At 42.3% G+C, this 17,942-nt stretch overlaps 1 protein-coding gene across 1 annotated transcript in view; it reads left to right on the forward strand.

Moving 5' to 3' along the window:
* LOC102411355 (charged multivesicular body protein 3) overlaps nucleotides 1–16,938 on the forward strand; it is a 43,727-nt gene extending 26,789 nt beyond the window's left edge. Inside the window, exons 4-6 of the mRNA XM_025261162.2 lie at nucleotides 11,327–11,448; nucleotides 14,871–14,985; nucleotides 16,407–16,938. Coding sequence (XP_025116947.1) covers nucleotides 11,327–11,448; nucleotides 14,871–14,985; nucleotides 16,407–16,552 — 383 coding nt within the window. The 3' untranslated portion in view covers nucleotides 16,553–16,938. The remainder of the gene's footprint in view (nucleotides 1–11,326; nucleotides 11,449–14,870; nucleotides 14,986–16,406) is intronic.
* The last annotated feature ends 1,004 nt before the right edge of the window (nucleotides 16,939–17,942 follow it).

The raw sequence follows: 17,942 nt of genomic DNA on the forward strand, positions 1-17,942 counted from the left end.
AGTCCAAAAGACTGTTCTATACATCAGTGTCTCTTTTGCTGTCTCGTATACAGGGTTATTGTTATTCTTTAAATATACACCCATAACAACATATGTTGTTGTTTCAAATATATAGTCTTTGTGGCTTTATCACACCTGCAAAGTAAAATATTTGCTATTTGATACTTATGTTAAAATACTCTTTTCTAGCTCCTCTCCTCTTTTCCATCTTTCCTTTCTCCCTGTAGGTGAGCTCATCTAACCTCGTGCCTTTAAACGCCATTGATTTCCAGATTTTTATCTTCAGGCCTGACTTGTAGGGTATAGCTGGCATCTCCACTCATTCTTAATGGGTATGTCAAAACTAATATGCCCATCCAAGCATCTTGGCTAGCCTTACTTCATCCATATCCCCAACTTCACCCTATGTTTCCCCCTGAGAATCCAAGACTTCATGTAGTTTCTTCTGCAGATGTTTCCACACAGGTTTCTAAAAGACAAAGAGTTCCATCCTTTGTGTTCCTTGGTCTTTCAAGTCTCGGGTATGTTAATATGATCATTTCATTTCCACTGTATTTTCTGTTTCTTTCTGATAGGAAAAGATTTTAGTCAAATGCTAGATTTCCTGGGCTGATCCTTTATAATTTTTTTTTTTAATCTTTCCTGTTTTCACTTTGGAAATAATAATAGTACCTTCCTCATAGGGTAGTTGTGAGGCTTAATTCAGTGCCTGGCCCTTGGTAATTGCTATATGTGTGGGTTCTAAATATAATTTTTGTTACCATCATCAATTTTGTCTTTGTGTTCTGCCTTCTGAACACACTTTCTAAATTTTCTCTATTTTTTATTTCTTTTCTTGAATTTATTTTATCTGTCTTAATTTTAATTTTTGGAAAAGAGTTCTCTGATCTTTATTTGAAAAATATCATTTTCTTATTTTATGAATATAATATTTATTATTGATAGCCTTAAAATATACATTCTTTTTTATTATGGTTTACCCAGGACATTGAATATCGCTCCCTGTGCCATATGGTAGTAGGACCTTGTTTTCCATCCATTCTGTATGTAATAGTTTGCATCTACTAACCCTAACTCCTAGTCCATTCCTTCCCTACCTCCTTAATAGCTTAAAAAAATTTTTTTTATGTTCCTTGCGTTGTTTCTCAGAGCGCCTTCTCCCCACCACCCTTTTCTTCCTTATCTCTTTCCTCTTTTTACGAGAGAGGGAGGTAAGAGAGTGGAGAGGTTGGATTAGGTATGAGTTTCATAAGAAGCTTCTGCAGTCTTCTCAGGCAGGTAGCTTAAGCTACAAAGAGAAAAATTATAATTCATGTAATAAATCCATTTCTTTTAGCCACTATTATATGCCAGATATATTTTGGGGCACCAGACATAAAATAATGAACTGTAAAGACAGTCATTGGCCTCTAGTTTTGGAGTAAAAAGCAAAAATAAATAAATTTAATAAAAAGAAGCATACCTAATAAAATAATAAACTTAGTAAGTAAATGGGTATTTATAAATGCACGTTGTAATGAGCACTAGGAGACTATAAAAGGGAAATGCACTCAAGGGTGGCTCCTTTCAGTCTCTGATGATATCTGAAGGATGAGTAATTAAGGGGGGGGGCTTATTCCAACCAGAGTGTCAGTGACCTGTGTGAAGGCCCTAGGGCCAAAAAAACTATGTATTTGAACCCTGAAGGAAGTAGTTCTGGGAGATTGGGGTACCTGGGCGCAAGGGAGAAGGATGGCTGAAAAGGATGAGCAGGGAGGTAAAGAAGACAGTTGGGACAGCTGTAAGGAGAGCAGGGCTTTTCAGATTCCAGTGTGGAGGCCCTGCAGATCAGCTGCAGTGGGGGTGCAGAAGCAGAGCTCTGAGGGAGAACTAGAGGCATCCGGGTAGAGGAGTGGGGGCCTGGAGGCACAGGGGAAGTAGTTCAGACTGTGCTTAGCAAACAGCCCTTGATTCAGTGTGACACGAGTGCTTGACAGGGGAGTGGGAGGTGAGGCTGGAAAGGTAATCTGCAGTCAGAGTTTGGAGCGCTCAGCTGAGGGTGGTGACTTCATCTCCTAGACAGGAGAGAGCCTCATCGAGGACTGTGAGCACAACTGCAGGTGCAGCCAGGCAGGAGGCCAGGGGACCTGAGAGGGGATGGTCAGGGCCCAGCTGGGTTAGTCTGGTAGGATGAGTGGGAGAGAGGACATTGGAGAACTGCTCTGGATGCCAAATAAGTGAATGTGGTGAAGGTAGAAATAAGCCTAAGGTGCTCCAAACCCTGAACCCAGAAAGAGCACAGGGCATTTAAAGACTCTGGAAACCCAGAAGGAGGGAGAAGCAGGCCTAAGAGAGACAAGACTCTACTTGGGGCTGTCCAGACTGGCTCTGTGCAGGTCGCCCTGCTTCCCCAGCACCTCAGCACAGTGCCTGGCCGGAGGAATCCCCAGGGAGGGTTGTTGAGGGGGTTTATAGTTGGATGTTGTCTGTTAGCAAATTAAATACAACAGAGAAGGTAACTGTTAATAGAACCCAGAATAGAGAGGGAGAGGGACATCTACATTTTGGGAGTGAGAAAAGAGAAAACTAGAAATACTGTGACATGAGTTCCCATGTCCCCATCCCACCCTGAGCCTGTTATTGTTTGAAAAGCCACCATTTGATGAAGTCATTTCTTCTCCTTAAGATGTTTCTCTTTTCAAATGCAGATGTCCTTGGGAGGGGTGGTGTATTAAGCCCTGTCAGCTATTAATACATTGTCATGATTAGATGTTTTCCAAGTGTTACTTTCTGACAGCAGCTTCTTGCAGAAAAGACAGATGATGAGTATGTTTTGGTTGGGAGAGAAAGTTAAGAGAAGCTAAGAAGATGGGGCGGGAAACAAAATTATCATATGGTCCAGAAATTCCACTTCTGGATAAGAATTGAAAGCAGGGACTCCAAACAGATGTTTTTACATCCATGTTTATAGCAGCATTATTCATAACAGGCAAAAGGTAAAGACAATTCAGTTGTCCACTGAAGGATGAGTGGATAAACAAAACATGGTATATATAGTTCAGTGGACTGCTGTTCAGCCTTAAAAAGGAAGGAGGTTTTGGGGACTTCCCTGGGTTCGATCTCTGGGTTGGGAAGACCCCCTGTAGAAGGGAAAGGCTATCCACTCCAGTATTCTGGCCTGGAGAATTCCATGGACTATATATATGTATAGCCCATGGGGTCACAAAGAGTCAGACACAACAGAGCAACTTTTACTTTCACTGGTGGTCCAGTAGTTAATACTCTGCCTTCCAATGCAGGGGGCGATGGTTCAATTCCTGTTCAGGAAACTAATATCTCACATGCTGCAGGGTGCAGCCAAATTTTTAAAATATAAAAAAGAAGGAGGAAGTTCTGACACATTACAACTTTGGGTACCTTGAAGGCGTTATGCTAAGTGCAGTATGCTTGTCACCAAAGGCCAGATGCTATGTGATTCCACTTCTGTGAGGTATGGAGAATAGTCAGAATCATAGAGAAAGTGGAATGGTGGTTGCCAAGAGGTGGAGGGAGAGGGGAATGGGGAGTTAAGAGTTTAATGGGGACAAAACTTTATAAATTCAAATTCTGTAGCGCTTCATCATTTTCATATGAAATATTTTTCCTTTGCACAAACAAAATACAATATAAACAGAAAAATTTTAAAGGGTAAAAAACATCTCCTTTGTGAATTGATTGTCTCCATTTGTTTTATAGTTGATTTTTGTCATTATTCATACGAATACTTATTTTACTCAGCTGTAAGTGTAGTGTGAGTGCCCATGGTTGGCATTAGGTGAGAGTGGCTGGAGGTAATCAGCCCTCTGGAATCTTAAGCCTTATCTATCCCTGTAGTGGGCTTCCCTGGTGACTCAGCTGGTAAAGAATCCTGCAATGTGGGAGACCTGGGTTTGATCACTGGGTTGCAAAGATCCCCTGGAGAAGGGAAAGGCTACCCACTCTAGTATTCTGGCCTGGAGAATTCCATGGTTTGTATGGTCTATGGGGTCAGAAAGAGTTGGACACTTTGTGACTTTAACTTAACTTTGTGAAACATCATTGTAAGACTCCGTATTTTCTTATAACTGTTCATTCTGCTTATAATGGCCATGTTTAAGATGGCTTTTGTGAGTGTGTTGCTCCCCTGGGCCCTTGCTCTCAGGGAATTGCATTTCGCTAAGAAGAGATGGCAAGAATACACAGAAGATCTTCAAGAATACAAAAAAGATCTTCACGACCCAGATAATCACGATTGTGTGATCACTGACCTAGAGCCAGACATCCTGGAATGTGAAGTCAAGTGGACCTTAGAAAGCATCACTACGAACAAAGGTAGTGGAGGTGATGGAATTCCAGTTGAGCTATTCCAAATCCTGAAAGAGGATGCTGTGAAAGTGCTGCACTCAATATGCCAGCAAATTTGGAAAACTCAGCAGTGGCCACAGGACTGGAAAAGATCAGTTTTCATTCCAATCCCAAAGAAAGGCAATGCCAAAGAATGCTCAAACTACCACACAGTTGCACTCATCTCACATGCTAGTTAAGTAATGCTCAAAATTCTCGAAGCCAGGCTTCAGCAATATGTGAACCGTGAACTTCCTGATGTTCAAACTGGTTTTTAGAAAAGGCAGAGGAGCCGGAGATCAAATTGCCAACATCCGCTGGATCATGGAAAAAGCAAGAGAGTTCCAGAAAAACATCTACTTCTGCTTTATTGACTATGCCAAAGCCTTTGACTGAGTGGATCACAATAGACTGTGGAAAATTCTGAAAGAGATGGGAATACCAGACCACCTGATCTGCCTCTTGAGAAATTTGTATGCAGGTCAGGAAGCAACAGTTAGAACTGGACATGGAACAACAGACTGGTTCCACATAGGAAAAGGAGTTTGTCAGGGCTGTATATTGTCACCCTGTTTATTTAACTTCTATGCAGAGTACATCATGAGAAATGCTGGACTGGAAGAAACACAAGCTGGAATCAAGACTGCCGGGACAAATATCAATAACCTCAGATATGCAGATGACACCACCCTTATGGCAGAAAGTGAAGAGGAACTCAAAAGCCTCTTGATGAAAGTGAAAGTGGAGAGTGAAAAAGTTGGCTTAAAGCTCAACATTCAGAAAACGAAGATCATGGCATCCAGTCCCACCACTTCATGGGAAATAGAAACAGTGGAAACAGTGTCAGACTTTATTTTTCTGGGCTCCAAAATCACTACAGATGGTGACTGCAGCCATGAAATTAAAAGACGCTTACTCCTTGGAAGGAAAGTTATGACCAACCTAGATAGCATATTCAAAAGCAGAGACATTACTTTGCCAACAAAGGTTCGTCTAGTCAAGGCTATGGTTTTTCCTGTGGTCATGTATGGATGTGAGAGTTGGACTGTGAAGAAGGCTGAGCGCCGAAGAATTGATGCTTTTGAAGTGTGGTGTTGGAGAAGACTCTTGAGAGTCCCTTGGACCGCAAGGAGATCCAACCAGTCCATTCTGAAGGAGATCAGCCCTGGGATTTCTTTGGAAGGAATGATGCTAAAGCTGAAACTCCAGTACTTTGGCCACCTCATGTGAAGAGTTGACTCATTGGAAAAGACCCTGATGCTGGGAGGGATTGGGGGCAGGAGGAGAAGGGGATGACAGAGGATGAGATGGCTGGATGGCATCACTGACTCGATGGACGTGAGTCTGAGTGAACTCCGGGAGTTGGTGATGGACAGGGAGGCCTGGCGTGCTGCGATTCATGGGGTCACAAAGAGTTGGACACGACTGAGCGACTGATCTGATCTGATTGATGCCATTTTAAATATTTTTTCTGATTTATTTAAATTTAGCTATAATTGCCACAAGAACCTGTGATAAGTGGAAACAACTTTGTAATTTTGTTGCTTTAATTATTGAAATCAGACTCAGAATATTTCCATTGGTCTTTGTATCTGTGATTATGAAGCTAAATCTATATTTAGCTGCTTTGTTTCCATATTTGGTTATTGTTATAATTTATAGCAGAACTTGTATTTGTGTGTGTCTTTCATTTGTATCTGTAGCAAGCATGGTAACATAATGTTGCTTTGTTTTTATGTACTCTTTTCTGAGGGTTTTTTAAAATTAAGCTTTTTGAGAGAATTGTAGATTCACATACATGGAGTTGTAAGAAATAATACAGAGAGATTCTGTGTATACCGTTTACCCATTTTCCCCCAGTGGTAACATTTTGCAGAGTTAAAGTAAGTATTACAACCAGGAGGTCGGCATTGATAAAGTCAAGCTTTAGAATTCTTCCCGTTTCCATCTTTACAGGGATATCTCATGCTGCACATCTGTAACCACGCCCACTTCCCTCCCACCCCCACCCCCTCTTTATATCTGGCAATCATTAATTTTTTTTTTTTCTAACTTTTTATTTTGTATTGGCATATAGCAGGTTAACAAAAAATAGTTTCAGGTGAACAGCTAAGGGGCTTAGCCATACATATACATGTATCCATTCCCTGGTGGCTCAGAGGTTAAAGCGTCTGCCTGCAATGTGGGAGACCCGGGTTCGATCCCTGGGTCGGGAAGATCCCATGGAGAAGGAAATGGTAACCCACTCCAGTATTCTTGCCTGGAGAATCCCATGGACAGAGGAGCCTGGCAGGCTACAGTCCATGGGGTCGCAAAGAGTCGGACATGACTGAGCGACTTTACTTACTTACTTACTTACTTACTTACTTATTCTCTCCCAAACTCCCCTCCCATCCTGGCTGCCACATTAATTTTATAATTTTACTATTTCAAAAATGTTATATAAATGGAATCAGCCCATATGTAAGTAACCTCTTAGGACTGGCTTTTTTTCTTTTTTATTGAAGTGTAATCGACATACACTATTATACTAGTTTCAGATGTACAGAATAGTGATTTGACATTTATATACTTTATAACTTGATCACCTCAGTAAATCCAATAACTGTTATCCTACAAAGTTATTGCATTATTACTGACTATAATTCCCTGTGCTATACATTACAGTCCCATGACTTATTTTATATTAAATACTATACTTATTTTATATTAAATTACTAGAAGCTTCATGGGCACCTTGTCTTTGACAAAGGAGGCAAGAATATACAGCAGAGAAAAGACAGCCTCTTTAGTATGTTGGTTCTGGGAAAACTGGACAGCTGCATGTAAAGGAATGAAACTAGAACATCTCCTAAGACCATACACAAAAATGAACTCAAAATGGATTAAAGACTTAAATAAGGCCAGAAACTATAAACTCTTAGAGGAAGTCATAGACAGTACACTTCTTGACATAAATCACAGCAAGATCCTCTGTGACCCACCTCCTAGAGTAATAGAAATAAAAACAAAAATAAATAGGTAGGACCTAATTAAACTTAAAAGCTTTTGCATAGCAAAGGAAACTATAAACAAGGTGAAAAGACAGCCCTCAGAATAGGAGAAAGTAATAGCAAATGAAAAGTATTAATCTGCAAAATATACAAGCAGCTCATGCAGCTCAATACCAGAAAAACAAACAACCCTATCAAAAAGTGGGCAGAAGATCTAAACAGACATTTCTCCAAAGAAGACATACAGATGGCTGATAAACACAGGGAAAGATGCTCAGCATGGCTCATTATTAGAGAAATACGAATCAAAACTACAGTGAGGTATCACCTCACGCCAGTCAGAATAGCCATCATCCAAAGCACAGCGCGCTCTAAGCGTGAAGTGCTCATGTGTTTCACAAGCCCCTCTGTGTGACTGTGACCTTTCTCAGTTTAAATGTCAGCTAGCTTTTATAATGCTAGCTCTATGTTTTCTGTAGAATATTAACCTTTTTATTTTTGGAGATTCTTATTTTACTGTGAAATGTATACAGCTGAAAATTTTCTGTGCTCTGCCTTTCATCCCTCCCACCCTTAACTCCTAGCAATCACTGATCTTTTTACTGTCTCCCTAATTTTCCCTTTTTTGAGGGAATCATACTGTATGTAGCCTTTTAGATTTTCTTTTTTTAAAAAATATTTATTTATTATTTATTTAATTTTTGTCTGTGCTAGGTCTCCATTGCTGCGCATGGGCTTTCTCTCATTGCCGCTGGCGGGGGGTACTCTCTCATTGTAGTGCACAGACTTCTCACTGCAGTGGCTTCTCTGGTTGTGGAGTACAGGCTCTAGGCCACATGGGTTCAGTAGTTGTAGTGCATGGGCTTATTAGTTGCTCCATGGCATATGAAGTCTTCCCAGACTAGAGATTGAACCCATGTCCCCTGCATTGGCAGGTGAATTTTTAACCACTGGACCACCAGGGAATTCCTAGATTGACTTCCTTCACTTAGTAATATACGTAAAAAGTTTCCTCCATGCTTTTTCAAGAAAGCTCATATCTTTTTAGTGTTGATTAATAGTCACTGTGTTGATGTCCCACACTCTGTTATCCATTATTCTTCACTTGCAAGCCACATCTTGGTTGATTCTGAGTTTTGGCAATTATGAATAAAGTTCTTGTAAACATTCATGTGCAAGTTTTTGTGTGGACATAAGTTTTTAACTTCTTTGAGTAAATACCAAGGAGGGCTATTGTCGGATCATATGTTAAGAGTATATTTAGTTTTGTAAGGAGCTCACAAACTGTCTTCTAAAATGGCTGTACCATTTTGCATTCCCACCAGCAATGATTGAGAGTTCCTATTGCTCCACATCCTCACCAGCATTTGGTATCAGTGTTTTGGGTTTTGTCCAGTCTAATAGGTGTGTACGTGTACCTAATTGTTGTTTAAATTTGCATTTCCCTAATGACGTAGGATGTTGAACGTCTTTTTATGTGCACTTTTTTTGCCCTCTGTATGTCTTCTCTGAGTTGCTTGTTTAGGTATCCTGCCTATTTTTAATTGGGTTGTTCATTTCCTTATTGATGATAAATATAGATACTTATATTAGATAATAAATATGACATAGATGATATTTATCATTGATGGTAAATATGACACTTTAAAAGCTTTAAGAGTTCTTTCTATATGTTAGACCACAATCTTTTTCATCATAAATGTCTGATGAAAATCTTTTCTTCCAGCTTTTGGCTTGTTTTCTCATTCTCTTGTGGGGATAACTGTGTTTACTTATAAAATAATTTTTTTCTGAAACGTGCTTTTTTTCCTTGTGTAACATAAAAAATAATTTGGTCCTGTCTTTTATTTTTCTCATATCTTTTTGGTTTTGAGATTCCAGGGTTCATATACATTTATTTTGTCCTTTTAAAAATCCACTTCACCAGTCCTTGACTGGTTATCAAATTAAATATTGTTGGAATCAGTTTTGTTTCTAAGTTTAGCTTTGCTTCATCTTTTCCCCACTGTATTGAGTCTTCCTTTTCTTATTTCTTTTAGCAGTCAGTAATTCATACCTTTTTCAAAATGGAAATGTTTCAGTATTTAACTTAACACTTGTCACACTATGTTTTTCTGTTTCCATTTATTTTTGCTATTTCAAAAAAGTTTACTAAACACATGTCATGTTCAATCCCAGAGCCACTCTCTCTTGGATACGGACTCAGGATGCAAATTAGGATAAAACATCAGCCTGTGTAGACATCCAACTTTTATCATTCAAACAAAACTATGTGGAATTTGTTTCATTTTGACCTTTCTTCTCTTCCTCCCATCATTTACCTTTTTACAACAATCAGTAGTAACTTCAACACTTTAGAATTTGTCTTTTTTATGTCATTATAATTAGCCATACAGATGCTTCATACTGCCTCTTCCCTTTTCACAGGAAATTAAGAGTGCAAGGGAAGTGAAGTATTCTCTGCAACTAGTGAACTTCTTACTTCTATAGCAAATTCACAAAACTCTGTGTGTGTCAGATGGGCACTTACTTCTCTGGTCATCCATTTCCTTGCCCCTTGTTTTCCTTAGCTGCTACAGCTTCCTGGAGTCTGGATTCAGACAGAAGTAGATGGGTGGTGGTTCCCTGTGTAGCAGCTGGGGGGCCCTGTTTTAGCGAACAGTTGAACATAAGGTATTTCTCAGAACATTTAAGTCTCATGAAATTTCAGAACAGATTTGAAGGGTGGCCAACAAAGGTCCGTCTAGTCAAGGCTATGGTTTTTCCAGTAGTTGTGTATAGATGTGAGAGTTGGACTATAAAGAAAGCTGAGCACCAAAGAATTGATGCTTTTGAACTGTGGTGTTGGAGAAAACTTTTGAGTGTCCCTTGGACTGCAAGGAGATCCAACCAATCCATCCTAAAGGAGATCAGTCCTGGGTGTTCACTGGAAGGACTGATGTTGAAGCTGAAACTCCAAATACTTTGGCCACCTGATGCGAAGAGCTGACTCATTTGAAAAGACCCTGATGCTGGGAAAGATTGAGGGCAGGAGGAGAAGGGGATGACAGAGGATGAGATGGTTGGATGGCATCACCGACTCAATGGACATGAGTTTGGGTGGACTCTGGGAGTTGATGATGGACAGGGAGGCCTGGCGTGCTGTGGTTCATGTGGTCGCAAAGAGTCAGACATGACTGAGCAACTGAACTGAACTGAACAACTCTATTTTGACCTGTTAAAAACCTTAAGGGGGAGAAATCATAATTTGTTACTACCATGATTTCTTTTAAAGAATATAGGGATTTCCCTGATGGTCCAGGGGTTAAGAATCCACCTTCCGGTGCAGGGGATGTAGTTTTGATCCCTGGTTGGGGAACTGAGATCCCACACGCCTCAGGGCAACTAAGCCTGCATGCTGCACAAAAGATCTTGTGTGCCTCAACTAAGACTCCACACAGTCAAATAAATAAATATTGAAAAGAAGAATATATAGTATGTGTATGATCTTGGACTATAGAGAATTTTTTCTAACTGTAACCACCTTACACTGACACACATTTTCTCTTATTTTCCTGTTGACCAGTGGCAGGTCCCTCCCAGAGCAGCCGCGATCCATCAGCTGGTGTGTGGGAAGCGTTGCTTGCGTTGCCTAAAGCCTCTTTTCCAGTCTGGCCCTGGCAAGGCCTAGAGACATTGTTCTGTGTGTGACTTGTCCTGATGTCACAGTTGTTCCTAGCTAGCTTCGTTCCCCCAGGGTCAGACTCAGGCCTTCAAGTGTGAGTCTTGGTGTGCCTGAAGAATTTGTACCTATTGGTGCCAAAGTAGCACCCAGTTTAGCAAAGTCAGCTTCGGTCAGCCAGCACAGTCATGCAGTCTACAAGCACATAAATAGCCCTGGGAGCCCGCCCACTCCCGCTGACTTTATTAGAGTAGCCTGTGATTTGCCTGTCTGTCTTTATTCCATCCTGTGCCACATTGTGTTGAGCGATCCTGTCATCTTTGCCTTTCAGCCGTTTTGCGAGTGGCTGGTTCCCTACAGAAGAGCACAGAAGTGATGAAGGCCATGCAGAGTCTTGTGAAGATCCCGGAAATCCAGGCCACCATGCGGGAGCTGTCCAAAGAGATGATGAAGGTGACCTGGGGCTGACCCTGTGTCCTCTTCCAGAGCACTAGGAATCAGCCAGCGGCAGAGCCTGGGCCAGTGTGCACGGGAGCAGACAGGTCACTGTGGCCCGGCAGAAATGATTTTGAGGATAGAAGCTGTGGGTTTTGTTTTTTTTTAACACCAGGACAAAATACAAAACAAAACAAAAATTGTATTGGTGTATAGCCAATTAACAATGTTGTGATAGTTTCAGGTGAAATGAAGGAACTCAGCCATTCTTATACATATATCCATTCTATGCCACACCCCCCTCCCATCCATGCTGGCACATAACATTGAGCAGAGTTCCATGTGCTATACAATAGGTTTTTGTTTGTTATCCGTTTTAAATATAGCTGTGTACATGACATTCCCCCCAACAACCATGAGTTCCTTTTCTCAGTCTGTTAGTCTCTTTCTATTTTGTGAGTATGTTCATTTGGGTCATTTCTTTTTAGATTCCACACATAAGGGATGTCATATGATATTTCTCCTCTGTCTGACTGACTTCACTCAATATGACACTCTGTAGGTCCATCCATGTTACTGCAAATGGCCTTATTTCATTCTTTTTAATGGCTGAGTAATATGCCTTTGTATTTATGTACCACATCGTCTTTATCCAGTCCTCTGGAGGACAGAGGCTGTTAACACTGAAATTGTCTGAGCCGAGCATGGCATAGGCTGGGTCAGATTGCCATTTTGCCTTAGAAGAAGCAATGGTATGTCTAGATCTCCAGGGGAGGTGGGTAACCCAGGAAGCAACTGTCTGTAGAGTTTGGGGAGCTCAGGATTATGGGCTCTGAGGTGAACAAGGAAACAGAAGAAAACCCAGGTTCCTCTGTTTGTACCAGAGGAGTGTTAATGAAGCAGGTGGTTCAAGACCAGGGGTTGGCAAAGTTTTTTTGTCAAGGGCTGGATAGTAAATGTATTTTTTATTTCCTGGGTCATAGGTCTCTGTTGTAACTACTCAACTCTACTTTGTAGTTTAAAAGTAGCTGTAGATAATATGTAAACAAATGAGCATGACTCTGTTCTCATAAAACATTATTTCTAAAAGTCGGCAGTGGATTGGGTTTGGCCTGTAGCTGGCTGACCCCTGTCTTAGACCAGAAAGTGAAAGTTTCTCAGTTGTGTTAGACTCTTTGTGACCCCATGGATTTAGCCCGCCAGGCTCCCCTGTCCATGGAATTCTCCAGGCAAGAATACTGAAGTGGGTTGCCATTCCTTCTCCAGGGGATCTTCCCAACCCAGGGATCAAACCTAGGTCTCCTGCATTACAGGTGGATTCTTTACCATCTGAGTCACCAGGGAAGCCCAGATAAAGGAACTGAGAACCAAATAGAAAGCAGTAAACTGCTGCTGCCGCAGGACCAGGGCCTGGCAGGGACCTGCACCAGTGGCCTTTGGATGGGGGACAGGGCTTCGGAAGGTGCTGTTACTGAGCCCCCAGCCGCCTGTGGTGCAGCACACACGCTCTCCTGGAGAGTGCTCTCAGTCACCTTGAGATGTTGGTATTTTTTCCCCTATTTTACACAGGAGTAGGAAACTGAGTCTTCAAGTTGCCAGGTGACTTGCCTGAGTGGCCTTGGTAGGAAAGGACAGGTCTGGGGTTGGAGCACGAAGGCCTGAGCTGCACCAGAGGACTTGGTGCTAGGCGGGCCCCACCAGTGCTGCCGCACAGCTGTGAGCACGTGGCCTGAGAATCCTCGTGTGTGGCTGTGCAGAGAAGCTGCCTCCCTTCCTCCCAGGGCATTTGATGTATGAACTTGGGTTGTAAACAGGGCTCCTGGGCCCAGGAGAAGAAAGTTGATAGAAAAGAAAGGCAGCATCAAAAGCCCAGAACCCAGGTCTTTGGAAGGAGAAATCCCTGAGCAGTGATCAGGATGGAACCAGATTAGTGGGATGTATCCTCTGAGAGTGATGCATGGGTGTCTCACCTCACGTTGTGGTGTCTGTCTATCTAGAGCTGGGTAACACGGTCATTCTTCGAGTGACTTCATGCCTGCTCACTGACCCATAAGCCACTGAGATCTGAGGGTGGGGTCTTGATTTTAGAATCTGGAATCTCTTCCACAAAAGTTTCTAAGCACTAAAAATAATATAGCTTTGGAGGAAGGCATGTATGTAGTAGATAATATTAACTGAATTCATACAAGGATGCCTCTCCAGGTGCAAACGGAAGCCTCTGCTGGGGTCCCAGCACATCAAGGGCAAAGACACAGTCTTACTCATTCCATGAGTCCCCAGACCCAGGGCTGTCTGTGGCACAAAGCAGACATTTGGTGAATGACTGGTTGCTAGCTGGATGGATGAGTAAATGAATGGCCACTTACTCCTCCAGGATGTGGAAGGCTGTTAAGAGTCAGGTTCCCCTGGGCTCTTTTAACCGAGTTAGTATGTATTGATCCAGCAGTAAGATCCATTCTCCTAGGCCAGAGGGCTCCACTTATAACCTTGAATGTGAATTTGTTGGTTCATTTTGGTTGGGAGGAAAAGGGTCTGAGCATGGGCAGAATACAGAACTAGCTAGATTCATACATTAAGAATCACCTGAGTGGTCTGACAGCAGGACAGAGGGCTTGCTTTAAATCTGATGCCTTCAGCATGGTCGGTGAGGGTCATGCCCTGCCTGAGTGCGGTGGAGCAAGGGCTGGAGCTGCCGCACGTGATCTCATGCTCGCGTGACATTGCTCAGCAAGGGGGACCGTTGGCCAGTGTTAGAGAGCAATTTTCTTGTGTCTGTAGTGGGGCTGTGCTCTTGAGAATGAAGTAGGCTGATTGGCTGGCATCAGGCTGCTGGGCATGGGACTCACTGTAGGGAGTGTGGGCACTGCCTTGTTGGGTCCAGAAACGTTGACTTATCAGTTCTCTCAGGTCTTGGTGAATTGACTGATCCTTACCAGACCCGTCAGGCTGACTCCGGGCCAGCAGCTATCACTTGGACCTGCTGAAGTACAGGCCTTTTCTGGGTTCCATGGAGCCCCACCCTGCTCTTGGTATTTGTTATCATAGTGTCTTCTGTGACTCCAGCCTACTTTGATACTGTGTCTCAACTCCTGCACTCATAGATTTGCGACATCAGGGCAAATGCTTCCTGAGATAGCACCCTCTCGTCTCAGCAGGTTGTTCCCCACATGCTGCATTATCGTCCGAGTTACTCTGTGAAACTCTGCTGATAGAGGCCCCCCTCCAACCTTAGTACTAAATTTGGAGAGCAGTTTCCCTTTGGCTTTTTGCTTCCTCCAGAGAGGGCAGACAGCATGTGGTGTTTCCTGTGGCTTAGACCTGGGAAGGGTGGACTGGACTCACAGACACCAGAGCTCAGTTGTTGCGCTGGGCCCACAGGGACATCTGCGAGGAATGGATTTAACAGTTGTGGGAAGTGACACGGTTTATTCTATATTTAGGCTGGGATTATAGAAGAGATGTTAGAGGACACTTTTGAAAGCATGGACGATCAAGAAGAAATGGAAGAAGCAGCAGAAATGGAAATTGACAGAATTCTGTTTGAAATCACCGCAGGTATGACCCAAGATCCTTCCTCTTTCTCCTCTCCTTTTATGGCCATCCTTCTTGCATTCACAAGATTAACTAGTAGCTTTTTCTTCAGATTCTAACTCCCTTCCACATTTCTTACTTTATTTTTAAAATTTTCATTTATTTTATATTTAGCTGTGCTTGGTTTTTGTTGATGCCCACAGGCTTTTCTCTAGTTGTGGCAAGCATGGGGACTCTCTAGTTGTGGTGTGTGGGCTTCTCATTGTGGTGGCTTCTCTTGTTGTGGAGCATGGGCTCTAGGGCACACAGGCTTTAGTAGTTGTGGCACAAGAGCTCAGTAGTTGTGGCTTCTGGGCTCTAGAGCACAGGCTCAGTAGTTGTGGTGCACAGGCTTAGTTGCTCTTCAGCATGTGGGATCCTCCTAGACCTGTGTCTCCTTGATTGGCAGTCAGATTCTTTACCAGATTTCTTTACTGAGCCACCTGGGAAGCCTCTACATTTCTTACTTTAGATTATGCAAGTTATTACTTGAAAAACAAGCATAATATCTGTAACTATATTTTATAAAATACAAAGATAAAGAATTTTTTGGTCCTATATTCTGCTGTCAGGAGCTTAAACTAGTATAGACTGTCTTGAAAGCAGTTTGGCAGTAGCAAAGCTCTTTAACTCACAGATTGGCTTCTGGGAACTTATTCTAGTAATTTAAGATTTAGCTCAAGGATGTCTGTAGTATTATTGATAATATTGAAAAGTTTGAAACAAGCTAAGTGCCTAATAATAGAATATTGGTTAAGTCCATTGTGTTACATCTACGGTAATGGAATATGTCATAGTTGTTACACAGAGATGTATTTATTGACATGGAAAGATGTTCATAATATATGAAGAGAGCACTGTTACTGAAATACACTATTGTTTAAAAAAACACATCTATTGAAAAAGTCTAGCAGGGGGATAAATAAAAATAATAGTTATCTATGAGGGATGGTTCATAGGCTTTTAAACTGTATTTTCACTTCTAGACTTTCTGAGTTTTATGTTTAATAACAAAACTCACTAGATTCAATTTTTATTTGTTTTCAACTATTGGGGGAATGAAGGCTACAAGAAAAATGTTTTGTAATGATTTAGAAACAATTTAGTTTTACTGAGAGAATATTTGACATCTTCATGAATCTTGAAAATTAAGTATTCACTAGTGTTTAGGGATTTAGATCAAGAGCCTCAGAATCAAAGTTCTTAAAATCAAAATCTTTAGTTACTGTGACTTTGATACTAGAAGTTGGTGTTTGTGCACATCTGTCATAGTAGCCCCACCAAAACAGCTGTTTTGTTGCTCCTATTCTGTTCTTGTCAAATTGAACCAGGTATGAAGGACAGAGAAAATGAGGGACCACTGCTTAAGCTGATGTTTTGTTGACCTGTGTACTGTTTCTTTATAGGGGCCTTAGGCAAAGCACCTAGTAAGGTAACGGACGCCCTCCCGGAGCCCGAACCTTTAGGAGCGATGGCTGCATCAGAAGATGAGGAGGAGGAGGAAGAGGCCCTGGAGGCCATGCAATCCCGTCTGGCCACACTCCGCAGCTAGGGCACCCTAGCCGGCCGCAGGCTTTCCTCCTGGCCCCGTCACCGGGCGCACACTCCTTGAAGCCTCTGCCGTTTCTGTGTCTCTTGCACTACACCTCTGGGTGAGACACTGCGTTCTGGAGAAGGTTCTCTGCTATTCTCTCTTCTCTCTCTGCAGAGGCTTGGGATTCAGTGAGATTGTTCCTGAGAGGTGGTGTAATAAATGCATCATTTTCAAGAGTATAAATAGAAGTTATCTTTTTAGGGGATGAGGGCAAAGAAGTCTTGTCTTCTCACAATGCACTTCAGAGAATAGAGTTGATTGCCTGAATGTTGAGGACTCTGTACTTTCTTTGTTGGTCTGTAAAACACTATATAAATGGGTTTTAATAAATTTCTGCTTTAACACTTGGTCTTATCATAGATTGTCAGGTGCAGTGAACTTGCAAGGTGTCTCTTGGCCCAAATTATGTCCTGTGTCAGCCATGAAAAGAGGAGCTATTACAGCAGGGCATGTGGGACTCGGAAGCTCAGTGGAAGGCACTTCTGCTCAGTGGACGCTGCTCCTCAGCCTCCACAAGGTGCTGTGCCAGCTACTCTTCCTGTGTTTGTCAGCTTTGTATAAGCAAAAGGATGCCTGGGAATTGTGACCCCTTGTTTTGTGGGCTGGGTGGCTATATTACATTGGCCTGAGGCAGGTGTGTGTGTGTGCAGCTTTTTCCTTCCCACTGCAGATTATGGACAGCAGTGGGGTTAGGCCTCTCTCACCCTCTGATTGCCTTCTCCTGTGTTAAGCTGGTTGTCTTGGATGTATGGGATATGGGCGTACATATCAGTGCTTTCTCAAAGCCAGAAGCTGACCAATGAGAAGGGCATGGTGCAGTCATGCAGTGTAAACGATTCACACGTTTCTAAGTGAGGTTTTTAAATCATTCAGCAATAGCGACTTACATTTGTGTGGGCCTGACAGTTTACAAAGCTGTTGAACATATGTGATCATTCAGTCTTCACAAATTAGGAAAACACCTCAGCTTGCTGAAGTGACATACTCTAAATCATAAAATGGCAGAACTGGGGTTCCACCCAAATCCCTCTGGCCCATGTCTGATGTGCCCTACACAAGTAAGGGAAAAAACCCGGCCAGTGTCCCCCAGGTTGGTTTCCGTAGGTTGTATGGAGAAATGTGAATGTATTGGACGTGCTGCAGTGAGGACGTTTTCCTCTCATCCTACGAAATGGGACTCTCCAATCCAGGACACTGTCCTCTTACTCTTGATCTCATCTTCAGGATACAGTTCAGTTTTTAAGTAAACTTCTTTTGAAAGAAGTTTTAGGTTCAGAGCAAAATTGAGCAGAAAATAAAAGTTCCCATAAATACCTTTTGCCCTGACACATGCAGTCTCCCAGTTATA

The sequence above is a fragment of the Bubalus bubalis genome, chromosome 12, assembly GCF_019923935.1.
Source record: "Bubalus bubalis isolate 160015118507 breed Murrah chromosome 12, NDDB_SH_1, whole genome shotgun sequence".
NCBI classification, from domain to species: Eukaryota; Metazoa; Chordata; class Mammalia; order Artiodactyla; family Bovidae; genus Bubalus; species Bubalus bubalis.